Raw genomic sequence first — 27,141 nt, forward strand, 5'->3', positions numbered from 1 at the left:
TAACATAATTAATACAATACAATTGAACTATTCCCTAATTTAACATAACTTAACTTTTACTTATAACACCAAGAGCTGCTGAGACACGTGGGGACCCCTGTTTGTGTGTGTCTCTGCAGAAAACATGATCCGCTACACGGGCAGCCCCGACAGCCTCTTAACATAATACAAGTAATATAACATCATTAATACAATATAATGGAACTATACACTGATTTAACATAATTAAATTTTTACTTATAACACCAAGAGCTGCTGAGACATGTGGGAACCCCTGTTTGTGTATGTCTCTGCAGAAAACATGATCCGCTACACGGGCAGCCCCGACAGCCTCCGCTCGCGCACGCCCATGATCACCCCCGACCTGGAGAGCGGCGTCAAGATGTGGCACCTGGTCAAGAACCACGAGCATGGAGACCAAAAAGAGGGTGACCGAGGCAGCAAGATGGTTTCTGAGATCTACCTGACCAGGTTACTGGCCACCAAGGTATGTGGTGAGGGCAGGGGACAGGGCGGGTTTGAAAGTTTGGTGGAATTTCTTGTCGGAAAGAAGTGAGAGGCCGCTCAAAGGATGCCAAAGTTGGGTAAAAAGAGAAGGGTAGAAGGAAAATAGAGCAAGGGGAGAGTTCTGAGCATGTGGGGAGGGAGCTTGAGCTTTGAAAGCAGAGTCCAAAAAGAGACACTGAAAAAGCAAGGAGGAGTAACAATCCAGGGCCATGAGATTGGTGGGGAAAGCACAGCAGGAGGTGCTGGAGTTGTCAATTATAGTGGTTTGTAATTTGTACCAAAATTGAGCAAGTGAAGAGCCAGGGCAGGTGCTCAGAGCAAGCTCCAAAGATGTGTCAGGCCTCACAGTCTGAAATGGCTCCTATACCACAAAATCCTGAGTTTTGTGGTAAAAATCCTCCTCCACATTTTCCCTGGGCCAATAAAGACTCTTGTGCTGATGACTTGGAGAGGGTTACATTGACATTACAATGAGACATGAAAACTCAGCATGCACAGAGAGAAAGTACAGATGAAATCAAGCGGGGGCAGAGCAGGGACATCCTGACCTGAGTCTCCAAACGCATCCATAACATTTTCATTTTGGTCAGGTATTAATAGGCACAAACACAATTCCATGTGCTCACACAAATGCTGCCTGAGTTTGTCCATCAGACACATTACCATCACTAGTTTAAGTCCTATTTTTCAAATTTACCTGCTCATTTATTCCTCAGCTCATTTTGCCTCTGATGTCTGGCTGTCCCTGCAGCCTCACTCAGGCTGGCTGAGCTGCAGAGGGATTTGGAGGAAAGGCAGCTTTGTCTTTAGCCCCTGGTCCATGCCCCATTCCCTGGCATCAGGAGGCTTTTATTGATCACACAGCACGTGAAAAACATTGAAAAAGGAAAGTGTTGCTCCCCAGGGCTCAGGCCCCATCTGGTGTAGACCAGCAAGCATTGGACTGGTGCTGATTTATGTTATCTGGGGATGCAGCCCCTACCCCACCACTGAACTGCTTTTGCTTTCTGTTCTGGGTCACAAACTCAACACTTGGGTTGGGCTTTTGTGTTGGGTGTTTTTTTCATTGTTGTTCCTTTTTTTGTTTGTTGGGTTGGTTTGGTTTTGAGGTTTTTTTTGTTGTTGTTATTTTTGTTGTTGCTGGGGTTTTTTGGGGGTTTTTTGTATGTGTTTTTTTGTTTTGGGTTTTTTTGTTGTTGTTGCTGTTGTTTTTTCATGGAGATACCTGGAAAGCAGCTGTAAAACCTGCACAGCAACAGAAAGAGTAGGAAGGTTGGAGTTTTATTGTTTCCCCTCTTGGGCTGAACAATTTTCTTTTCTCATTGTGGCCGTTTGAGGGAGGGAAGGAGAGAGAGCAGTTGCTATAATACAATCCCCAGGAAGACTTTGTTAAACTGACAATGATTTTTATTCTGGTAAATCTCTGACCTCTGATACCCAAGAGCCTCTCCCCTAAAAGCCTCAAAGGTTTCTGTGGCATTTGTGAGGGTGAGCATGTAAAGAACTAATTCCCTGCAGGAACTGAACCTGCGGGCAGCTCTCCCATGTCAGACCAAGAGGATTTCCCCTCCTGAGCCCTTTCTGAGTCAGATGTGCTGCAGGGCTTTGTTCACCCCGCAGGAGTTCACACAAACAAAAAGGTGCCTCTGTTTGTTTCCCAAAGAATAAATCAGGTGGTGAATCAGCCAGAGACACCAGCTTTCTAATTAAGTGTTTGTTAGCTCTAGGTAAACTTGAGCCACTCTGGTGGAACCCGGGGCTTTGTTTCTAGAAAGGAGACATTTCTTCCCTAGGTCCTTGGAGAAAGGGCAGAGTTTTATCTTGCAGGAGAGGAAATTTTTCATAGCAGGGAATGGTTGTTGGAGATTCAGTTGATTTTTGGTTATTTTAGCAGCTATTTATCCACACATAAATGCTCTGGTGACAGAGAAAACGTGTCCTGCCTGGTTCCACCCCAAACCCAGCCTAGAACTCCTCAGCTGTCCCCTTTTCCAAGCCTGGCCACCCTCACATATTCCAGCTCCTCTCCTTCCTGTTAAAAGTCAATTGTCCTCACAAGAGTGACTCTCCAAGCCCTCAGTCTGGGATTCTCCTGCCAGTGGGGAATAAAAGATGAGGAGGCCTCTTGGGAATGAAGTTTGTGTAGTTTAGGATGCTGGTCACACATTAACCACCCACCTCTCTAGGTTCTCTTGTCCTTTTTGTCTCTGTGACACCTTCTACAGACTTCTCTTCCCAGTTTAGATGGCCCCGGGTGAAAGCCAGCCTGGAAAATGGCTGGGTTTTGTCTGATGGATGCGCTGAAGCATTGAGGATGGGATGCAGAGAGAGGAATCCGTGTGGAAATGAGGTGTAATGGTTCTTGTGATGATGAACATTCCTGCTTAAAGACATTTGTATTGAAATTCTCAGGTCATGTCGCATTTAACTGATAGAGAGCCCTCAATTTTCTATCACACATTGGTTTATCCGCAGACATACCCTGTGTCAGTGGGGTACCAAAATTCAACGTCCTCTGCACACTTGTACCTCATGCTCTTCTTTCCTTCCTTCCTTCTCCCACCAGGGCACCCTGCAGAAATTCGTGGACGACCTCTTTGAGACCATCTTCAGCACTGCCCACCGTGGCAGTGCCCTCCCCTTGGCCATCAAGTACATGTTTGATTTCCTGGATGAGCAGGCAGACAAGCACAACATCCACGACCCCCACGTGCGGCACACCTGGAAAAGCAACTGGTGAGTGAGTGAGACAGCCCAGCACAGCCCAGCATGGGTACTGGGCTGGAAGGGGACCAAAGGGAAGTGTCTTTGGGATCTGGCTGCTGGAAGAGCTGAGGAAACTGGTGTGGGGCTCAAAGGATGAGGCTCAGTCTGGCCAAGCCCATGGAGAAGTCGGAAGATCCCAAAATCTAAAGGATCAGCATTTTTTGGCTAAACAGGTCCTAGTTTGCCCTGTATTACATGGAAATGGAAGGATTTGTGAGGGATTTGATGAGGAAAAATTAAGTTTTTAATTGCTGCAGTGCCCAAGCTCTGCACAGGAATATACAGAATATGCCCAGGCTCACATAGGAATATCTCGGGAGGCATGGGAGATAATTCAACACCACTGCCTTTGTCTGCACTGGGTGTTTTAATTCCCAGCTCTATCTGTTTGCCGACACAGAGGTATCTCATACCAACTGAGAATTTTAAGGTTCCCAAGACATCCTCAGAGGATGTGGAGCGCCCACAGGAGATTTGTACCCTCCTGGGTAGAGGCCAGGAAAGCATCTCCAATGGTGCAAGGTATTTAAAGGGTCTGGAGCTGGATGTGAGTGTTCTTTGGAGTAACAAAGGGTGACATCAGTGGCAAAGTGTGACATCAGGGACAATGTGTGACATCAGCCCCCTGCTGCATAGGAATATGCAGAAGATGCCAGAATATGCCCAGGCTCACATAGGAATATTTAGGGAAGAATGGGAGAGTATTCAACACCACTGGCTTCATGTGCACTGGGTGTTTTAATTCCCAGCCCTATTTGTTTGCCCACACATGGAGCTGGATGTGAGTGTTCTTTGGAGTGAGTAACAAAGGGTGACATCAGTGGCAAAGTGTGACATCAGGGACAAAGTGTGACATCAGCCCCCTGCTCCAGCTCTTCATCCCTGCAATGGGACAGTGGGAAAAGCCAGGATCAGTGGAAAAAAATCTCCTTTCTGCTGAGTCTCCCAGTTTGAAAGAGCTCCCTGGGGAATGGCTCCCTCCCCTTCTCCTGTGCAAACACAGGGACTATAAAAGGAGCAGCAGAGGAGAGCCGTGGGGCTCCCAGCTCATGCATTTTTTTCCTTTTCCCAGCCATGCAGTTGGCAGATCGTCACAGCGCCGGTGACATAAAAAAAGAAACCCCATGCACCAAAGAGGCTTTCAACTAATGAAACATTAGCATATTATTAACATTATCTGCGGCGCTAATCTAAGGCTGATTGCAGCCACTCAGCCTAAATGAGCAGGAGGTTTATTTAAGGGGGGAGGGGGGAAGGCAGAGCGTGTGTGTTTGTGGGAAAAGGGGCAGTGTGAAGAAATCTGTTCAATCAGATCAAATTAACTCAAAGCCACATCACAGGGCTCCTTTATTCCCAGCCAGGGACATCATCCCCTGTCCCCTCCCCACAGCCAGGCACACAAACACACACTCTGCTCCTCACCAAACACCTGCACAAGGCCTTCTGCAAGGTTCACCCATCCACCTCATCCCCCCAGTGATGATTCTCCATTCCCAGCCTAAATTCCCACAACTCCATCATGTCTCATTGACATTTTTTACTTATTCTTCCCTGAGACCCTGTGGAACAGGCTGTCCAGAAAAGCTGTGGCTGTCTCATCCCTGGATTGTTCAAATCCAGGTTGGATGGAGCTTGGAGCAACCTGGGATAGTGGAAGGTGTCCCTACACCTGTATAATCTTTAAGGCCTCTTCCCACCCAAAGGACTCTATAATTCTGTGTTTTCCAGCATCTCCCTCTTCTCCTGAACTTGGCTGACCAGATTCCCTTTGTGGGGCTTTCCTTACATTTGTTCTGTAATTTTGCTGCTCAGGAGAACACACAGAGGTTCAGGAAAACAATGTCAGGAAAGTTGTTACCCAAAATCCATCAGGCTCAGGGATGAGTTTTTTACAGTGTTGTGAATGCAATCAGCAAATGGGAGGAACTGGGGAGTTTGTTCTGAATTTCAGGAGAATTTTTTAAACTGAAAGATGCAGAGAGTGAGGGTAGATTTAGCAATCTGCCTGAGAGAGAGAGACGGGCTGGTCTCTGTGCTCAGTGACACATCCCAGCTCCTGGGCCTGATCACTGCAATGCATCTGCCCTGACAAAAGGCTCCAGGCAAAGGCTGGAGGTACCTCATACATGTACCTCAGGGCATCTCATACAAATGAGCTGCTCTTTGGAGAAAAAGGGGGAAAAGGGCTTTGGGTTGCAACTGGAATAGCTTTTCCTTGGTTAGGGCAGATATATTTTCATATCAAAGGCTGTGGTACTGGTTTCCCAGTTCCTTTTTTTTTTTTTTCCTTGAGGCAATGGGGCTTTCCCTGTCATGTAGAAACTGCTTCAGGGTACTGGGATTGTGTGCAGGCTTGGGCTGGAGCAGCAGAGAGTGACAGGACATGGTGACCTACAGGTGTGCCATGAGCATTCTCAGTCTCCACCTGGGAGCTCTACCTGCCTCTCTTCCCATGGGATTGCTGTGAGAGCTAAAAGCCAAGTCCCTCAATGACAAAGGTGTAGAATCCCAGAATGGTTTGGGTTGGAAGGGACCTTAAACTCATCAAGTGCCACCTCCACCATGGCAGGGTCACCTTCCACTATCCCAAGTTGCTCCAAGCCCTGTCCAAGCTGTTCTTGGACACTTCCAGGGATCCAGGGGCAGCCACAATTTCTCTGAGCAACCTGTCCCAGTGCTTCATAACCCATACCATAATAATTTCTGTGGGTTCAATGTCTCTCTTCATCTGATGGAGCAACCAACAGGGTCAACTTTCCATTGCAACTTAACACAGAGAGATTCAGAGTGTTTGTCATCATCACCCAGATTTTACTCCCATTAATTTATGGGCACCTTCAACAAGATTGTATTAAGACTGAAAAAAATCTGCCTTGTTTTGTAAGGACAAAACGCGATGTCTCTACTTTCCCTAGACTTCGTAAGGGAGGAATTCATAGCATAGCAAAGTTTATCCCAGAATCTTCATATCCAGATTCAGAGTGTTTGTCATCACCTAAATTTTACTCCCATTAATTTATGGGTGCCTTCAACAAGATTGCATTGACTCTAAGACTCACAAAATCTGCCTTGTAAGGATCACAGGGACAAAAGGTGATGTCTCTGCCATCCCTAGACTTGGTAGGGGAGGGATTCATTTCGTAGCAATGTTTATCCCAGAATCTTCATATCCAGATCCAGAGTCTTTGTCATCATCACCTAAATTTTACTCCCATTAATTTATGGGTGCCTTCAATAAGATTGCATTGACTCTAAGACTCACAAAATCTGTCTTGTAAGGATTGCAGGGACAAAAGGATATTCCTAGACTTTGTAGGGGAGGGATTCATTGCATAGAAAAGTTTATCCCAGAATCTCCATATCCACAGCCTGATCTTTGATCCCCACCCTCCATTTGCTGCTGTGGTGTCTCCTGTGAGCTGTGCCCTGACTGTGTCCCCTCTGCCACCTCTCCTGCAGCCTCCCCTTGCGGTTCTGGGTCAACATGATCAAGAACCCCCAGTTTGTGTTCGACATTCACAAAAACAGCATCACAGACGCCTGCCTGTCCGTGGTGGCTCAGACCTTCATGGACTCCTGCTCCACCTCAGAGCACCGCCTGGGCAAAGACTCCCCCTCCAACAAGCTCCTCTACGCCAAGGACATCCCCAGCTACAAGAACTGGGTGGAAAGGTGAGTTTCAGCTATGCAATGATGTCTATTCTTTATCTTCTTTTTCTGCCTGGGTCAGGGTTGGGATTAAATGCGCAGAGAGGGAATTTCGTATTCGTACTCAGATGCTGATTAATTCTTATCTATGTTACAGTCTCACGAGCTGTGAGTTCTACAGTACTTTAACAAGATACAAAATGGTCCCATATCTATCTCTACAAGGCCTTTTAAGGATTATTAAAAATTTAAAAAATTACACCTAAATTGTTTTTACTTTTAACTCAGTAACTAACCACCCATGCCCGCAATATGGATTTTTTTATCCAATTACACAAAACCACCCAAACCCATGGAGAAGAAGGTGAAGAAGAAGGACCAACCACTACCCTAAACCCGCCATCTTGCTTTATATATATTATTATATTCTAAACCCTTAAACTCTGAGTTTCCCACCCTGTGATATCACACACTTCTGTTCAAACTGCACACCCACAATCCCAGTGCTATCATTGAATTTTGGAAGCTTCTCCAGGCCTCAGGTCAGTGCAGGGTTCTCTTGGGGGTCAGTGCCTGCAGCACAGCAAGTCTGAAATTCTCAACACCCAGGGTTCCAACAGAATGACATAAAGTGACACAACCAAGCTCTGCTTTGTGGGTGGAGGTAGGAGGCAGCATCACTGTTGCTTTTGGAAACTGCCCTTGGGGCTTTTTTGTCTCAAGCTTTTGCTAAGTGGAAATCTCTACATTAGCCTTGTGCCTTGCAGCAGAGATGGAAATTTAGTTAATGGTGGGAGCTGAAGGTGTTTGCCATCATTATTTCCTTTGAGGAGAAACTCTTGAGAAGTGGCAGAGGGAGGAAGGAAGGGGAGGTGATGTGTGTGAACCCTGGGAAGCACACAGACTTCTCAGCCTTTCCACACAGGCCTGGAGTGGTTTGCTGCTCTCAGCACCATTGAGACAGTCCCCACACTGTCTGGATCCCAAGGGATTTATAATTATCCCCCAGCAACTTCCCTTAGAGGTTCTTTGCCTTGAGTGAGATGCCAGACAATTGACAGGCTGCTGACTGAAGCTCTGCAGGTATTTTATGTCAGGTCAGAGGTCTTTCCAAGCATTTTGTCCACACTCCCAAGACCTGTGGCTGTACTTCCATCTGCTGTACCAAGGGTCAGTGCCTGGCAAAGCTGCTCCACAGGGAACACAAGCAGAACATCTATTCCTGCAGCATGTTGGGGCCTCATTTTCCATAGGGTTTCCCCCAGGACAAGCAAACAGCACATCCTGTTCTTCATCCAGCAGGAGCTGGGCTTTGCTTTCCAATATTCTGCACTTGCCTGGCATTATTGACAGGTTTGGGAACTGCACAGATGGGGAACAGTTGCTGCTCTGTAAATACAAAGGCGGGTTTATCCTACAGATCATTCCTGCGCACTGCATCCAGCTTCCAGCCTTGATTTACTCTGGATGACTTCCCAGGCATGGCCTAAAATTGACACCATGTCCTGCAGGCTGTACAAGGCCTCTGCTGCTGCAGACACCTCACACTGGGCTATAAATCCCTGTATTGCCTTTGCTGGGGATGGTTTTCTCTCGTTTTGTGACAGGAGTGTGGCTGATCAAAGAGCTCCATCCCCTACTCGGCACGAGGCAGCTTTTTTTCCCAACAATTCTCCCATTGGTCTGTGATTTGTCTGGACAATTATTTTTAGACGTGGTTAAACACTTCAGCAAATGTCGTTTCTAGGCAACCTGCAAGGCTCTTATGAGCTACCTTGCTTAATTATGACCTACTTTTGGTACCGTGTCCAAGTTTCTTAGAACGTATTGAGGCTGATTGCTGGATTGACCTGGATAATGGGAAACAAGTGTTGGAGGTTCCATTTAGAAATCGAGTTTGCACCAACAGTGACCCAAAGGTGTCATTCTCTAGTGATGCTTTAGCTACACTCTGTGTGGTTGGACTGTTTCTGTAGACAAATAATGGTTTTCATCTCAAAGGGGTTGATTTTATTCTTGGAGATGCTACATGTGAGTGACAAACTGAGGTATTTAAGTGGAGAATGAGATATTTCCTGATCCAACAAACACTTTTTTTTCCCTTTTCTCAACAAAAAGCTGCAGTTTCCATTTTGTTTTATTTTTTTCCAGTATTGATTTCACTTTACAATTTTTTTGAGCTAAATCCTGGTGCCCAGTGATCTTCAGCAATAGGTGCTGCATTTCCTTGGAAGTTTTCCCAAACAACTGGGTTTGCAAACGAGGTACATAACACCTCCTGCTGCTTGTAAACAGCCCTGGATTCCTGTCCCCAGCATGTGCTGGGTTGTTATCTGCACTGATGTCTGACAACTTGAACTGAAGCCCAAGGGGAGACTGCAGGTTTTGGAATATGGTTAGAGCTTCCTCCCTGCTTTTATTTTTGTGTGTCAGTTCCACTGACTCAAGGCAGTGGCACCTGGATGCTGTGGGAGATGAAAGAAAAAACCTATCAGGGATGAATAAAATATAATTTGAGTTCTACCCTGAGCTAATGAATTCCTTCTCTCCATTCTGCGATTGTGCTTTGAGGGAGTTTTTTCCAAATCCAAAGGCTTCCAGTGCTGGTTGGAGCTATTTCTGTAGTCAGCATCAGCTGGAGATGGCATCCTTCAAGACCACTAGACTTCTTCAAAGAGTGAATCAGGAGATAAAAAGTCAGGGAGTTTAAGAAGTGGTTGAGTAAATCAGAAAAACCTGAAATCAAACAAACTTCTTTGAGAAAGAGGAAACTCTAAGAGGGTTAATTAGTCAGTGGTAGATTGTACGCAACTTGAGGCACTCTGGATTAAAACATGACTGGATTTAGAGGTCTGGAAATGGAGCTGAGCTGGGTTACTCCAAGCCATCCCTTTTTCCTTTCCTTTCCTTTCCTTTCCTTTCCTTTCCTTTCCTTTCCTTTCCTTTCCTTTCCTTTCCTTTCCTTTCCTTTCCTTTCCTTTCCTTTCCTTTCCTTTCCTTTCCTTTCCTTTCCTTTCCTTTCCTTTCCTTTCCTTTCCTTCCCTTCCCTTCCCTTCCCTTCCCTTCCCTTCCCTTCCCTTCCCTTCCCTTCCTTCCCTTCCCTTCCCTTCCCTTCCCTTCCCTTCCCTTCCCTTCCCTTCCCTTCCCTTCCCTTCCCTTCCCTTCCCTTCCCTTCCCTTCCCTTCCCTTCCCTTCCCTTCCCTTCCCTTCCCTTCCCTTCCCTTCCCTTCCCTTCCCTTCCCTTCCCTTCCCTTCCCTTCCCTTCCCTTCCTTCCCTTCCCTTCCCTTCCCTTCCCTTCCCTTCCCTTCCCTTCCCTTCCCTTCCCTTCCCTTCCCTTCCCTTCCCTTCCTTCTCTCTCTTTTCTCTCTTTCCTTTCTTTCACCTTTAGGGCTCACAAAACTCAGAGCAGGGAATGACCTTGCCATGAGAAGGAGGCAGGGATGAAAGGACTTCCCTCCAATCCTTCAAACATTTCTTTTCCATCTGGGAATGTGTATTGGGAAGGGAATAGTTACAGCTTCTGGCCTCACCAGTTGACCACAGGGTGGTCAACTGGAAATTTGATTCCAAAAGATTTCAACAGCAAGGCTGTCAGGAATCTTCCCTGGTTTTATTTGTTTGTTTGGCTCATGTTTTAGCGTGGGATTTTCTCATGTTTTCACTTACTTCTTTGTGGTGAGGCAAGTGTTGCCTTCAGAATCAGGATGCATGACAATGACTAATTAAGACATTTTAAAATTTACCAATTTTTGTAATTTCTTGTCAACTTAATGGAAAACTATATAAGAAATGGACATCTTCCATGACATTTTGGGAGGTTGGTTGTTTCAGTGCCCATTTCTATAATTATTCAAGATAGTGGATTTGCTGACAACAGCAATAGAAAGATTATTTTACATCAGTTAAATTTAGTTGAAGATGCTCCCTGCTCATTGCAGGGGGGTTGGACTAGATGACTTCTAAATGTCCCTTCCAACCCAAACTATTCTGTGATTTTATGAAAGCCCTTTTATGACATTGTTGGAAGCAGAGGTGGACTCTGCCTGCTGAAGCAATCCAGCTGAGAAATTCTGGCTTTTGGGAAAAAGCAGGTTCCCTGTTCAAATGGGACACAGAGAGCTGGAAATACGTGGTTAAAAAGTGTCCTGGTGCAGACACATCTTGGATTTCCTGCTGCAGAACATGAGGCCTGATGAGGCAGGACGATTAACCCAGGAAATTGGGACAGGCTATTTGGCTTTTGTTGAAGCCACCACGAAGAGTCAGGCTGGAGTTCTAAAACAAAGTGGAGGCTTTTCAATTATCATTAAAAAAAAAAAAAAAGTGGAAAAGAATGGTAACGATAGAGCAGAATCTCATCTGACTTCTGTTAGTAAAACTCCATAGGCTCTGCTGAATTTACATTAGAGCAGCTTCAGATCTGCATCTTTTCAAGTTTACTTCAAATGTCCCCTTTGAGCCTGGAAATCTGGAGAACTTGGGAGCATTTGATGCAATCCCCAAGCAATACAAAGGGGAGCCTGTTCTAATTGGGACTGCCTCATTAGCATTCAACACCACACTGAAAAATGACAAAGGGCTGTGGCTGACCTTTCATTTCTCTCCATGCTGCCAAGCTTATGATAACACTTGTTTGAACTTCATTAACACCATTTAATTGCCTGCATCACAATCAATATGATGTTTCCCTACTGAAGCCTGGCACGGAGGCAAGGATGTGGGAGACTGAAAAGGGGCAGAGCACAAAAAGCAGAAGTCAAAGAGTTTTTCCATTTCACACTGGTGCCCAAAACACCTGCAGGGCTGCAAGGAGAGGATCTGGTGCTCTTTTTTTTATTCCTCATCCCTGCAGGGACCCGGTCTCCTTTTGGCTGCTTATTGTGCATTGAAAAGGGCCCCTCTAAGAAAAACTTAAAGGAGACATCACAAGTGTTCTTAACTTAGGAGTCATCCAATGAAGACCGTTCAAAATAGGTTTGCTAGGTTCATGATCAAAAGAAGCTTAAAGTGATTTGATATGTGGGTTCAGAATTAGAACATTTGCATTTCATTGTGTTAACCTGGCTGCAAACAGTGCCTGACCCAGCTGGTGCTGCTCCTGATGCCATGATCCCATCTACCTTTTTTCCTTAAAAGTACAGATACTTTTAGGAGAAGGGGGAACAATTTTTAACCAAAAGGGAGAGATTTAAGTGAGATTTTTGGAAGACATTCTTTACTCAGAGGGTGGGCAGGCCCTGGCACAGGTTACCCAGAGCAGCTGTGGCTGTCTCTGTATCTCTGGAAGTGTCCAAGACCCAGTTGGACAGGGCTTGGAGCACCCTGGGACAGTGGAAGGTGTCCCTGCCATGGCAGGGGCTTGGAACAGGATGATCATTAAGGTCCCTTCCAACCCAAACCATTTTTGAATTGATGATTCATGCAGCAGCTATGATTTGCATCCCATTACCCTTTAGATGTAGAGGTCTAGGTCTTGTTAAGAAGAGCTTTATGAGCATGTTTGGAGTACACAAAACAGACATCCTGTACCCATTTGGGATTTCATCTACCTGATGTGTCAGCCTGGGGTTTCAGGGCTCTCAAATCACTGAGAAATCTCTACCTGTGCAATGCTTGTGATGTCTGTTGGCCACTTTACAGCTAACTTTAGAAAGAAAGACAAACTGGACCGGTTTAAAGCAATGAAAAGTTGCATGTACCTTAACATTGTGAGTTATTGAGGTTTTAAGGAGAAACTCTGAGGGCTTTAAAAAAGAGATGTGCAAATCCTGGCTCTGCTTTAAAAAAATGAGTTTTCTGTGCCCCCTCTCTCTCTGCTGGAAGGAAGGCTCAAGAAGTAGCATACCAAAGGTCAAGGCAGGGGGTGTTGTCGGAAGAGATAATAAAAAACAGTGCTGGAAGGGGCCTCGGGAGGTCAACCCGACCATCTCCTGCCTCAGGGCAGGATCAGCTCTGTCTAAAGCCTTCCTGACAGATGCTTGTCTACCCTCATCTTAAAGGCCTCCAACAACAGAGCCTCTGCTGTCCTCCGGCAATTCATTCCCGTGCTTCCCTGTCCTTCCCATCAGTGTTTTCCCTGCTGAGAAGCCAAAATCTCTCTGGCTGTAATTAAAGCTCAGGCATGGCCGTGGCAGGGGGTACAGCTCATTCCCTGCCTCTCTGGGGCAGCTTTTGGCGTATCTGAAGATTGCTCACTTGTCTTTCTTCACTTTTCATCTCAAAAAAAAAAAAAAAAGTAAAATAAAATCGTCCCAGTGTTTTCTCGTCACGCTAAAAAGCTGTTCTTACACAGTGCAGCAAAGATGGCAAGATGAAGATGTGTCCATATGGGGAGGGTGCAGCCCCACACATTCTCTGCTCTGAGGTGGTGCTGGGTTATCTCCTCTCCCAGAGGCTCTACCTGTGCACAAATTCACAATTCAGCCACCGAGGCAGAGCTGCCCATCAGCCCTCACTCTTTATTCTGAGGGGACAAGCAGCAGAAAAAGCCATGAACAAGCAAAATAAAAGCATTTCCTTTTCTAGGGCTTGCACACACAGAATTGTTCAACAGATTGGGTTGGAAGGGACCTTGAAGCTCATCTCATTCCACCCCTGCCATGGGCAGGGACACCTCCCACTGTCCCAGGGTGCTCCAAGCCACAGCCTGTTGCCACCAGAGAAAAGCAAGGCACAGTTCTTCCCAAGAATATTTCTGGGATTCACATTCTCTGAACCTCAGAGAAAGGAAAAACAATTCTTATCATTTGCTGTGCAAAAGTAGAATGCAGTATGGAGATGGTTTACCCAAAGTGATGGTGTTTGGTTTCCTTGGCCAAGTGTGTAGCCCCACATTTCTCTTCACAGAGAAAAACAAAGCACGACTTCCCAAGAATATTTCTGAGATTCACATTCTCTGAACCTCAGGGAAAGGAAAAACAATTCTTTCTCATTTCCTGTGCCCGTGTTAGTGCAAAAGTAGAATGCACTATGGAGATGGTTTACCCAAAGTGATGGTGTTTTGTTTCCTTGGCCTGCCAGGACCAGGTATGTGTGTGTGTGTGAGGATTGTTGGTGACAGTCACAAGATTCTGTGCAGTGTGTGCAGAGCTGAGTGCTTGGCAGATTCAGTTTAGATGTAATGTAATATAATGCAATACAGTATAGACTAATATAGTAAAATAAAGTCATTAATTATCCTTCTGATAAGATGGAATCCTCCTCATCATTTCTCCCTGCCATGAGGGTCATCCTGTTTCAATACCATCCAGCCTGGCCTTGGACACTTCAAGAGATGGGCAATCTCTGGATTTCCCTGGGTAATCTATTCCAGTGCCTCACCAGCAGCTCAGATGCTCCCAGGAAACTCCAAGTGCCATTCTGTGTCAGTGCATGTCCTTGCAATGCTCCAGTGCATCCCAAAAACAGAGCTGGTTGTTCCCAAGCTTTCTACCAGCCCTTCCCTGCTGGAAGAGCCCCCCATATCCCTTTCACACACCTCTCCATCCTTCAGTGGTCTGGATCCAGCCGGCTATTGCATAACCCTAATTATGTTATTGCTGTAATTGCGTCTGCCGTCTGCAGCACATGGATTCGTTACAAGCTTTTCATATGCTAAAATGATTATTAATGAGTGCAGTCCCATCCCAGCGACAAACAACAGCCATGACAAAAAGATCTTTTGGAAGGCAATTAGCTCCATGCTAAGCTGCCTAAACCATGGGCTGTGCTGGGAAATTTGGGGCTGGGGAGGGAGCACTGGCAAACGTGGCTTTTCTCTTCTCTTTTGATGAGTTAATGAGTTACTGAGCGGCAGCAGGCACAGTCATTCTTGTGAAACAGCTCCACTAAGGAGCCTTTCCCTGTCGGTGCCGAGGGAAAGAGCATTTATCCCTGGATAAACAGAGGACAAAATGTATTCCCAGGTCGCTGTGATGGATGCCCAGGTCACTGTTGTGTTGCTTTCCTTGGGAAAATAAAACAAAACAAAACAGAACAAAACAAAAAACGCAACCCAGGGAAAGATGAGGTTGGAAGGAACAAGAATAATTATTTTTTCAGTAGAAGAGTGCCAGCTGTATCCTGGTACATCCCAAATCCTTCTCCATCCTCCAGTGGCACTGGAGGGTCTCCTGGGCTCTCTCTCCATTCAAGGCAGGCTGGGGTGAGTTGTTTTTCCCTTTATATCTGTGAGGACACATCCCATGGCCTGGTTATCCTCACATCCTGGAATACTGGAATGATGGGTTCACCCCAATTCCTCATAATTTTAATTGCTTATGAAGCCTAATGAACAAATTTCCTGTGGTCACATCAGAGGATGGAGAGCCTTGAGGCAAGAATGGAGGCTTCTCCTGTGAATCCAGGGAAACTCAGACACATAAGGCTGGATCAGAAGATCCTCAATCTGAGGATCCTCTGGAAACAGCTGGGGAAGGATCCACTGAAGATGAACAAAACTGGAGTACAGCAATAGCAGCAAATCTGCTCATGATTCTCATTTTTGGGAGCAGATTAAACTGCATTTACTGCTTTGCTTTGCTATTTTCTGTCTCATTCAGAGAGAATATGGCTCAATGTTGTGTTGCCAACCTTCTGCTGGCTGTGGAAGTGTGTCAGAGCCCTGTCCCTGTCCCAGGTGAGACCTGGTGTCCCTCCACAGGTGACAGAGCCCCTCTCTACCCCTGGCACTGCCTCCCAGCCCAGCTGTGCTGTGGGACCTGTCAGCTGCAGGGCTGATGGAAGCAGCACAGGCAGCAAATTCCAGCAGTGGGAATGCAAGGGGCCTCTGGGGTTTGGTGACAGCTCCTCAGTGGTTTTTGCATTAGGGGTATGCAAATGGCAGAGAGGCTCTAAGTACCTCTGAGGATCTGGGCTGGAATGGAAGGTAAATAAAGACTCAGCAGGGATGTTGTCATCTCCCTGCTAGGATGCTTTAATACACACATTCATCATTTCTTTAGAGAGCACGGTGATGGCTTCATTAGAGACTCTTCTGCATAAATAAGTCACTGGGCCATGGCAGAATTTGGATGGAAGGATATTACATCTTCTCACTCAGCTAGATTGAGGCATTGGTACATGTCTGTTTCCACTTCTTTCTCTTTTATTTTTGCCACAAAACACCTTGGTTTAATGGGAAATTACTGTTTAGGTGTGAGATGCCAGGGAATTGAGTCTGGAGAAGACCAGAATACTTTGGTGGGTGATGGCCTGTGACCCCAGAACACTGAGATCACATCCTGGGAGTCTGTCATGGCCAGGGCCCTGGAACTGTGATTCTTGAAACTCAGATCTGTGCATGCCATCCCTGGCTCCAGGGAACATTTCCTGCTGCTTTTCCTTGTTTGGATGAGTCACAGGAGTGTTGTGCTTCTGGGGAATAATCTCTGAAAGGCTGGAGAGGGGTGGGGAGCTTTCAAACCCTTGTGAGTCACAGACTCAAGAGTCTGTCTGCTACCAGGTGGAAAGGAAACAGGACAAACTTGGAGAAGGAGTTGGTAAGTGTGTCTGTGCTCCAGTTTTTGGGAGCACCCTGTCCCTACGCCCACTATCCTGCCACCACTTGGTGACAGCTCAGCCAGAGAGGAAAATGAGGATTTTAACTTCTTGTCAGAGCCAGACTGGCACCTCTGATTTCCTCCAGCAACCCCATTTATTTTTGCTGTGGTGAGCCCCCTTCTCATGTCACCCATCAGGAGGGTGCCTATTCAACATTCATGAGGAGCTGCTCCTTTTTCAGGTGCCATAAATCAATGTATTCCACTGCTTTGCAGCCTGTTTTCCCCACAGGTCTGTGAATTGTGCTGGTGGCATGTGGATTTTTTTTTTCCAGTGCCAAGGCACACCTTGCTTTTTAACCCTAAAATTCCTTGCTCTTTGACCCTAAGATTGCCTGTTTTCCCAGCCATGTTATGCATGCCACCAACTCCTGTGTGCAGCACAGATCTGATCTTCTCCAGCAGGTGATGTCACGACCTGTTGAAATTTTTCTGCAACTGGCAAATGTCTAAGAAATATTAATTCCTCCTGCTCAGCATCTTCTCCTGGGTGTAGTTCTGCAGGACAGCACCTCCTGGGATTTCCAGGTGCTCACTTTATTCACAAACAACTTTCCAGGCCCACCTGTACCTGGATCCCCAGGTCCACCTCAATCCCTGGGGACTGGGGGTCAGGCAGAGTGTAAAGAAAATCAAACCCACACCACTTTTCACTGGAGCACTGGCAATGAGGAACATTTAGACCACAGGACTGAGTTAGACAAAGATTTCTGGCTGGTCCTAAGCCCAGAAGACAAAATGCCAGGGCTCCAGGGAGAGAGATGTTTCTGTGCCTGCTGGAAGTTGCAGTAAAATTAATGAGGTTTGCACGAGTTTTTATGGTGAAACAGAGTTTAGCTTTGGAAAATGTCAAGCAAGAAGGACCTCTGCCTCCTGTGCTTCCCTCTGCGAAGGATTACATCAGCATCCCACCACCAAAACCAGGTTACCAACAGGGACTGACTCATTGGGGTAAATCAGGGTGGGAGTGGAGGGCACAAGACCAGACTGAGCACAGCTGGAGCCTCCTGGTGTGAAAGGGTTTCCCCCCATGCTCTTGCACTGCTCTGTCTTGCACTCCAGCAGCTGCTTATGCTGCTCTGTTATGGAGTATTTTCCCACTCTCCCACCTCAAGGATGCTCACCACACGGCATTTCCATGTCCAATTCCTCTGCAGTGGCACACAGCCCCCATCTCAGCAGGTGTCTCCACGCTGTTTACAGGACACCTGTCAGCTCTTTTGGCTCCCCGTCCCCTCTGCCTCCTAATTATAAAATTGTGGATTGCTGCAGCTATGGGCTGCTTTTTTATTTTTTTTTTTTTTGCTCCTTCTTCTTCTTATTTTTTTTTCCTTCTGCACAAAATGTCAAATTGCAGAAATTAAAAATGTAAATGATGGTGTCTAATTAACCAGTTGACAGCAGAGCACAGCTGCGAGTGACAGTGACTGATTACCTTCTGCAAACCTTGTCCTCCAAGACCTGCCTTACCCAGGGGAGGAAGGACATCCAAAATAGCAACTTCCTTAAAGAGACATCACTCTGCGCATGAAGCCTGCTGGGCAATGGTTCTGGGGGATCCAGAGCCTATGGATAAATCCCCCAGTCCTCCTGAGTTCCAGGGGAATGCTGTTGACTCCTAGGAAAAGCAGATTCTTCTAGGAAAAGCAGATTTTTTTCCTAGTCAGACTGGAATTGAATGCTGTTGCCACAAATATCAGGCCAGCTTAAAATATGGGGCAAAAAAGGAGATGCTGAGCAAGAGAGTTGTTGGGATAGACTGGACTGAGTGTGGAAAGTGGGGGATGCCAGAAATGGGAGCAGATGTAGTGGTGAGAATGGTGCAAGGAAAAAATACAAATATTTGGGGTTTTTCTGTGTGTGGGAGTGAAATCCTGAGCTCTCAGCGGGCAGCAAGGTCTCCCTGGGAAGAGAGGCAGGGCTAAAAGCCCCTGAATATCTCACAAAATGATCCAGCTTCAATCCAGCTACTATTGACTGGGAAAGTTTACAGGATACTCTTTGGGGCTTCATTCTCAGATTGGGGTGAATACAATACATATGTGGTTCTCAGGATGAGTGCTCAGTCATTTCCACCTTGGCAAAGTCACCTTTCTTGCTGTAAAAGAGAATGAGCAGGTGTATGAGGAACCAGAAAAACCCAACACAAGGCGTTTGTTTTTTTTTACCTTTTTGTTTGCGGATTTGGGTCCTCATTCTCAGGTTGGGGTGAATACAAGACATAGCTGGTGCTCAGGGTGAGTGCTCAGTCATTTCCACCTTGGCTAAGTCTCCTTTCTAGATGTAAAAGAAGAGCATGAGCAGGTATTGCACTGAGGAACCAGAAAACCCAACACTACGTGTGGATTTTTTTTTTCCCTTTTTGTTTGCGGATTTGGGGCTTCATTCTCAGATTGGGGTGAATACAAGACCTATGTGGTGCTCAGGATGAGTGCTCAGTCATTTCCACCTTGGCTAAATCATCCTTTCTTGCTGTAAAAGAAGAGCATGAGCAGGTGTTTCACTCAGGAACCAGAAAAACCCAACACTATGTGTGGAGTTTTTTTCTCTGTTTTGCTTGTGGCTTTCACTTCTTGATCTCCTTCTCTTCCCCTCAAGAAACCCCTGTGTTTGTGCCCCTCAGGTACTACTCAGACATTGCCAAGATGCCAGCAATCAGTGACCAGGACATGAATGCTTACCTGGCTGAGCAGTCCCGCATGCACATGAACGAGTTCAACACCATGAGCGCGCTCTCCGAGATCTACTCCTACGTGGGCAAGTACAGCGAGGAGGTGAGAGCTTGGGGACACCTTTGAGGGGCCATGGGAGAGGAGGTGAGAGCCTGGGGACACCTCTGGGGGGCAGGGGACAGCCCACCCATCCCCTGGTGGGTCACTGGTACCTGTCTGCATCCTGGCTGGGAGGGTGGAGGATTTAAGGAATGAGAGACAAGGCTTGGTGTTTGGAAAGGGAAGGTCTGGGATTTTGGATCCCTGTTTTGTGTCTCTCTCATTCAGTCAGGCTCAGCTGAAGTAGTTGATGGTCAGATGTTAACTCACTTTGTTGTGGATGTTTTTCATCCACAATGGCCAAAAATTCCTTAAGGACTGTGCCCAATGTCATTCCAGATACCCTAAAACACCCCAAAATGGTCCAACACAGACTTTTAAGGTGTCCAGCATGGTTCTATGTATTGAAGGCCATGTGAGACCCCTTAGAGCATCTCAAGTGGCATGGCCAGGTGATGGATAAAGCTCGTAAATAGATAAATAACAGATCTCCAAGATAAGAATCCATTTGATTGGTCACAATTCAGAGATCTGCATTGAGTCAGATCAAACCCAAACTCCCTGCCTACTCCTGGCTGACTGACTTGCCTTGCATGATCTAAAATAAGCTCAGGACCTGCCTTAGAAAAAGCTCAAACCTCCTCTGCTGCTTTAAGATGCTGAACTCGGTCATTCTGGGGAAAGAAACTGAAATCCCAATCACTTCTTCCTCTCTCCTTTTCCAGATTCTTGGAGCACTTGATCAAGACGACCAGGCTGGGAAACAGAAACTTGCCTACAAACTTGAACAAGTTATAACCCTCATGAGCATAGACAGCTGAGAACTGTCCTGCCAGGGACACCCTGGGAGGGATAAACCAAGTCGTGCCTCACTCAAGATCATCATCTTTACCAAGTGCAAGTTTTGATGGGCTGTAAGCAGAGTCACCCGAACAGCGCTCCTCTCTCTCTCTCTCCTCCCACTCTCTCTTTCTCTCTTTTCCTTCTCTTTCCAAACCTATGGACAAAGCAACAGAGCCCCAGGGGTTAAAATAAAAGACTGCAGAGGAATCTTGGCTCTGGGGCCATGAAGACATTTGGGTGGAGCTCTCCTTTTCACAGCTTCCCCTCTGCCTTTTGCCCTAGAGAGAAACTATTGAACACACGCGAAAACCCCACCAACCCTCGCCCAGCATCGCATCCTCACTCTGCAGAGGTGAAACTGGGGGGTAACTTCTGTCATGCTGCTTTAACTGCCCTCTGAGGGCTGTAGCCTCTGGAGAGGACATGGAAATGAACTCAGTATTACTCAAGTGTCCCCAAGGGGAAGGCAGCCTGCCTGCAGGTCTCCTGGAGGGCAGAGCCATTGCAATTCTATCCCTCGATAGCCACCCACTGGGAGAGGAGGCTCCCCCAAAAATGCCACAGCTGTGTCCAGAGCAGGGCCACCGTGGCTCCTCCTGCCTGTGCAAACAGCTGCTCTCCTGGGGCAGGGAAAGGGTCAAGAGGGGACGAGGAGACCGACACTGCCCTGCCCATGTGTTTCATATGGTTCTTCTTATTTTCCCAAGAGCCGCGTGTCCCCCTCCGTCTTTCCCGTCGTGTCCTGTTGGTCGTAGCACTGCAGCAAAACGCTCTGTCTGCTGGGTGGCATCCTGTCTGTGGTGGTGGTCCTGCTCCTCCTGGCCTTGGAGAGCACAGCATCATGCCCCTTGTTCCCACCTTGGCTTGGAAAGCAGGAGCCACAGGCCTCGGGTTGTTCCAGGCAAGGAGCTCAGCCTCAAAAGAAGAACCAGAAGGATTTTTTGTTTTGTTTTGTTTTTTTAAGCTGTTCTTTCCATTTTGTTTCCTCAACTGGAACACAGCTGTTATTTTCCCACAGTGGAATATCAGAGGGTTACTGAAATGCTTGCTGTGAAGTGAGATGGTGCACGAGGCTGATGGTAAAGCCTTCCTACCAAGCCGCTCCTAAGAGGAAATGTCACCACACACTTTGGAAGGAAATCTTGGAGGAAATCCAAATGAAACACTGCAAAAAATTTCTTCTACCTAGATTCCCCCAGCCAAACTGCCCGTCTCCTGGAGGTCTCTGAACTGCTGTGAGCCCATCTGCCTTTTGGTGCCAACTCCTGGCCTTTCCTCTCATCTATTTCTGGAACCAACAGGCCTTGGCTGAAGGCACAATTGCTGCCTAGGAAGGATTTTATCTCTCTTTGCACTTCTTATCCCTTCAGGGATTGCTGTCACCATGGGACAATTGTGGGGGATCACCCTGTCCCTGTGCCATCCTCTGCTCAGCTTCTCCAGACCATCTCGACTTGTTTCATGGCCAACCAAAGGGGAGTGAGCTCCTGCATCTCTTTTGCCTTCAGCTGTTCCATCCACACGGCTGCCAGCCCGGATAACACCATGACCAGAGACCCTCAGGGTGTGGAGAACCTTCCTTGTTCGCCAGGGAGGCAAGAGCTGGGTCAGCATTCATCTCCCCAGCCATGAGCAGAGCTCCCTGGCAGATGGAGGAGCAGCTGGAGGATCAGCCCACATCCACCTCACCCCATCCTTGGAGCAACAGCCTGGATCTGCTTTGTGCCTGGAGGGAGGAAGGGGTGCAGGGTGTGTAAAGTGATTACAGAGCGAGTTTGTTTGGGTTCATTCCTGTCTCTTGCTGTCAAACCAGAACCTCTTGGGAGTGGCAGATCCCGGGTGTGCGTGAGGGGTGGTGTGGTGCAAGCAGGAGCCAGGCAGCGGGAGGGTTTCCTTCAGCCAGGCAGATACACACGTAGGCAAGTCCAAAACCACTCAGTCCAACACTGGACGTGTCTGTGGGGAGAAAAATCACCAGATTCACGTTGAAACAGCAAACTTAGGGACACGTCTTGGTTTTAAACCCCCCAGATATTTCTCTCTTGATTGCAATTCCAATTATTTTGTGCGTGTGTATCTGTGTGCGCGTGTGCATTTCCTTCCTCTTTTTTATTTTTGGTTCTGCTTGCTTTCTGTGGGATTGCTGAGCTGATGGACTCATCATGCACCTTATGGACATCTCAGCAGTTTTAAGAGGCCTGCGCATTGGGGATGGTTTGGGTTTGGTTGGTTCTGCCATGGTTTTGTTGATCCATTTAAGTAACGTCAGCGCATGTTCCAGATCCATTGATTAATGGCTGTGAAAGTGGGAAGTCCCACCAGAGCCAGTGGTAAGAAAATGACAACAAACAACACACAAACACAGTATTTTTTATAAGTACATAAATTTAAAAAAAGGAAAAAGAAAAAAAAAAAGGGGAAAAAATTAAAAAAAAAAAAGGAAGAAACCAAAGGTTTTGACAAACAAAGTGCCACAACAGATAAATATGGACCCTATTGTCATGCCTTGTACTCACAGCTGGATGGTAGGAGTCTAAGGACAAAGAGCTGGCTTGGAGGGAAGTGGTTATGAGTGATGGGCGATCCTGCCTGGACATGCGCACATGAGAGGAAGAAGAAGCTGTTTAACAGAAAAAAACAAAAAAAAAAAAGTATCAAAATGAACTGGTGTGATCCTGTACTGTTACTGAAGTCAGAGGAACACCACAGGGGAAATCTGAGACTCACCCTGTTTCTTTTCGATGTTTTCAGGGCTGTGTTTTTGGTTTGTTATGGTTGTTTTCCATGGTTGTTATTTTATTTCTTCTTGCTGGTACGGAGTTTTTCATCTGTATATTATATATATATATTTTTCGAGGAAAAACTTGAACACCTCAGAGACACTGAGAATGAAACACTTAGGGGAAATGGGAAGCACCAGGAGATTGGTGTCTTAACCCTTTCCAAACTTCCCATTTAGGCATTTCTGCTTTTCCCCCACCCTCTTCTTTCCCCCATGCCTGGGATTTGAAAGAAAATCTGCGTTTTGCTTCTCTTTCATCTCCTCTTTATTTCTTTGTCTTTCTGTTTCTCTTTAGTTTGGTGTTTGAGCTGGATTTGCTTTTTTGCTTGGAAAATGTGCCAGAATTGTGATGTAAATGCGTGGGCTTCCTCCCCTGTCCCCTTCAGTGCCCTTCCCATTTCCAACCAGTGTCCCAGAATCCCCCAGTCTATGAGAAGTCTTGGCATCTTTCTTCCCAGCCTCACCTGTTGAGCTAACTATTTTTTAAGTGCATGTAAAATACAACTAAAAACAAAGACACAAGCAGAAGAATGAGCCCTACTACAACACGGATGCTTTATTTTCCTTTTATTTCTGTTCCCCCCACCTCCCTCTCAACACCTGACCAAAAATTCCTGATAAATAAGTAGTGTCCCACACTGCTTTTCGAGCCCCATGGAGAGAACTGGAGCCAAAGTTCCTAAAAGCCCATGGACAGGCTCCTAATATCCAGAATATTCCAGATGATAGGCTGATATTCACGAGCATTTCTCAAACACTGCAATCAAATAATTAATGCTGGCACCTGTAGCACCATCAGAAACAGGGGAAGGGAACTCATGAAGACTCTCTGAGGTTCTGTGGAGAGAGTCAACATTATTTCTTCACTGCAGAGTTTATACAGCACAGGAGAACAACTGAGGAGAAATTCAGCCACCTTCCTCTCCTAGCACAGAATCATGGAATGATTTAGGTTGGAAAAGACCTCTAAGATCACAGAGTCTGAATGTTAAAACATGCCCCAGTCCTTCTCTTCCCACTCTTCACCCTGTCCTGAACATATCCAAAGGTTTGGTCCAACCCAGCACACATCAGCCTTGCTCCATTAAATAAGAGGGCTATCCCAATTTTCTTCCCTGTAGTGTTACCACTGCAGTTGTCTTATCGTGCATCTTTGACACTGAAGACCATAACATTTATTGGGTCACAAAGAAGATTTACCAAAATTTAATTTGGTAATTTCTTAGACTGAAAAATTATTTCCAAAGTTTCCCGATCTTCTGCATTCACCCACAAGAAAATGTTTGCCATAAAGGGAATGAGACCAAGCAAATCAGATAATTGTAATTATTTTTAATAGTGCTGTTGAAAACCAATAGATCAAATTTGAAGAGTCCATTCAGTGGTCAGCATTCCTGTTGAGTCCCCTCTGAATTTCCTGGAGTCTGGGATGCCTGTGAGGTAAAAACCCAAGCACACAACAGCCAGTATCAGAAGGACAGTTGTTCAGAACTAAGTCAAAACATGAAATGTAGATTTGTCCTTCTCCAAGGCTTTAACAAAGTGCTTTGGGAAGAGACGCTGCTATTTGGGGACTCTTCCAAAGAGGAGAAATGAAAATATAAGTAGTGAGAGTCGTCCTCCAGGGCGGGTGGAGGTTTTGGGATGTCCTAACTCTTGCCATCCAAACTTGGTGTGCTGTGTGGCAGGAAATTGGTGAAACACGTGAACTTCAACATCATGGTGTGAACCTCAACCTCCTGCTCATTTCCAGCCTGAATTATCCTGCTTTGCGCCTAGTGCAGCTCCCATTTCAGGGTAGTGCTTGGTCCATTAAATCCTGCAGTTTTCCCTCACCTCTGTGACTGTACAATGCCCCTTTCCCAAAAAAAATCTTGCTGTCTTACTGGGAATAATGACTTTGTAGAGAATGCTTTGAAAATAGAGCTTGTCAACCGTGTTTTATTTGGGGTGGCCCAGTTCTCTACACTTGGAGAAGCACCCAAGGGGACACATACTTATAGAAAAAAAAAAAAAAAAGAATTTGTAGAAAGATGTCAAAAAGAAGTTAACAAAAAACCAAACAGAATTTACACTTGGAAAAATAAACCCACCAAAAACCCCACAGAAGTTACAAAGCTGCTTAGTCTAATCAACCTGTCACGTGTTTGATTTCTGTTGTCGTCGTTGTTTGTTCATTGTTTGGTTGGTTTGGTTTTTTGTTGTGTTGTTTTTGGGTTTGTTTTTTTTTAATCTTCTGTTCTAAAAATGGAGAGTTTACCTCAAGAAATTCTTTCTGCTTGGAAACAGATCACCTCAAAGACGCTCGCAGCAGAGAGCAGAGTGCAGGGAAGCTCAGTAAAGCAAACTTGGGTGTGGAAAACAGAGGGAAAACCAGGATATTCAGGCTCTTCTCAGCATTTCCTTCTTTTACTGGTGTGGTCTGGCATTCCCCAGTGGAGAAGCTGCTGTTCACTTTCAGACAGACTGAGGCACAAGAGCCAGTTGGAGAAATCAAGGCACATGTCCAAGCTTGAAGTCCTTTCTGAAGTATCTTAAGAGAAACTTGGTGTTATTTAAACTTTCTATGCTGCTCTTTCTCCATTCCCTGGAGAAATTCCGCTTTCCAGCCCAGGCTGGGGTAAGGAAGCAGAGAGATTAGGTGCTAGCTAAATGCTCCCAGTGTTTTCCCCAAGGATTAGAGAGGCAACTGGATTATTTAAGGTCACAAGAGAGGCCCTTCCTTGTGTCTGACCCCGTGTCTTGGACATACACGTGAGCCCAGAAGTCTCATTCTCTGTTTTGCTAAAGCTTCCAACTCAAAATCAATGGAAAGACATTTCCTTTCACCACAGTGTTACTAACAGCCTCAAAGAGATGTCAAGACAGCATTAGAAAGGAGGTTGGGATCCTTTTTCTTAGGTTGTTGTTGTTGTTAGTTTGATTTTCTTTTGAACTGATCCTAGTTAAAAAAAGAAAGAAATAAAATCTATACTATTTAAATTGGAATCCCGTTGTTACTTGGTAAAGGCAAAGCTTCTGTACCTTTGTTATAATTAATTGTATACCTGTGTATGTAAATATAAGGCATTCCTATTTTGCAGTCCAGAACAAAAAAGAAAAAAAAAAACAACTATTTGTAATATAGAATAAAGTTTATTAAAAAAAATAAAGAAATAAAAATGCCCCAGGCTGTGATTGCTGCTTTCTGTGTCAAATGGAGTCAGAGGGAGGGAACTGAAGTCAAGGAAAAGCTGGAAAAAGACCTTAAAGATCATCGAATCCAGCTGTTAACCCAGCACTGCCACATCCACCAATAAACCATGCCCCCATATCCACATTTTGGAGCCAAACTCCCCTTCCCTTCCCTTCCCTTCCCTTCCCTTCCCTTCCCTTCCCTTCCCTTCCCTTCCCTTCCCTTCCCTTCCCTTCCCTTCCCTTCCCTTCCCTTCCCTTCCCTTCCCTTCCCTTCCCTTCCCTTCCCTTCCCTTCCCTTCCCTTCCCTTCCTCCTTTAGTTGCCATCTCTCTTTTCCTTTCCCCATCACACAAAAAAAAAACATTTATTGGATTGTTTAATTTTTTTTTACCTTGTAGAGGTGAGATCCAGACAGGTTATTGGTTTCCATTTGCTTTTGAAGGTGTCATCAGCTCTATTAAAAAATAAAAATAAACAAAAAAATATCGACAAGCTGACTAACTCAGGGATGCTACCAAAGGAACCACATATGAGGTTTGTGGAAAACAAACAGCTTTCCACAGTCTCAGCTCCATGGAGACCACGAAAAGGAAGCAAGAGAGTGAATTTCAGAGAGGGAAAGGAGTTGAATGAAGCCCTGACAGCTTCAGCTGGTTCTGCTCAGCAATGTCTGGGTACCTATAGAAGAGCAGCACATGCACACCTGTAATGACCACATGCAGCCATGGAAATGAGACATCTCTGTCCTGCTGCTCCTTGGGACACAGAGGAAAAGGCCTGGGGCTCAAATAATGTAGATTCTTTTGCTTCTTTTCTCTGCCAAGGTTGGAATGAAATCACAAGACGGGTATTTCTTGTTAGGACTCAGATGTTTATTATTTCTTATCTGTGTTACAGTCTCACAAACTGTGAGTTCTACAGTACTTTAATAAGCTACAAAATGGCCCCATCTCTCTCTACAAGGTCTTTTAAGGGTAAACTGTCCAAATAAGAAATGACACCTAAATTATTTTCACTTTTAACCCAATAACCAACCACCCGTGTCCCTCAATGTGGACTTTTTAATCTAATTACACAAAACCACCCAAACCCATGGAGAAGAAGGTGA

The 27,141-nt window shown here is 45.9% G+C and overlaps 1 protein-coding gene across 5 annotated transcripts in view; it reads left to right on the top strand.

The window, feature by feature from the left end:
* Nucleotides 1-24,879, top strand: part of PLXNA4 (plexin A4) — a 503,567-nt gene extending 478,688 nt beyond the window's left edge. For 4 of the 5 annotated variants that reach the window (XM_074538671.1, XM_005493209.4, XM_074538670.1 and 1 more), the window contains exons 28-32: nt 297-487; nt 3,074-3,243; nt 6,733-6,945; nt 19,085-19,235; nt 19,958-24,879. In XM_074538671.1, the coding sequence (XP_074394772.1) occupies nt 297-487; nt 3,074-3,243; nt 6,733-6,945; nt 19,085-19,235; nt 19,958-20,053 (821 nt within the window). In that variant the 3' untranslated portion in view covers nt 20,054-24,879. Of the gene's footprint in view, nt 1-119; nt 182-296; nt 488-3,073; nt 3,244-6,732; nt 6,946-19,084; nt 19,236-19,957 lie in introns of those variants that run through there. The other variant, XM_074538673.1, reaches the window with a different exon arrangement.
* Nucleotides 24,880-27,141: the final 2,262 nt, after the last annotated feature.

The sequence above is a fragment of the Zonotrichia albicollis genome, chromosome 4, assembly GCF_047830755.1.
Source record: "Zonotrichia albicollis isolate bZonAlb1 chromosome 4, bZonAlb1.hap1, whole genome shotgun sequence".
Lineage (NCBI taxonomy): Eukaryota > Metazoa > Chordata > Aves > Passeriformes > Passerellidae > Zonotrichia > Zonotrichia albicollis.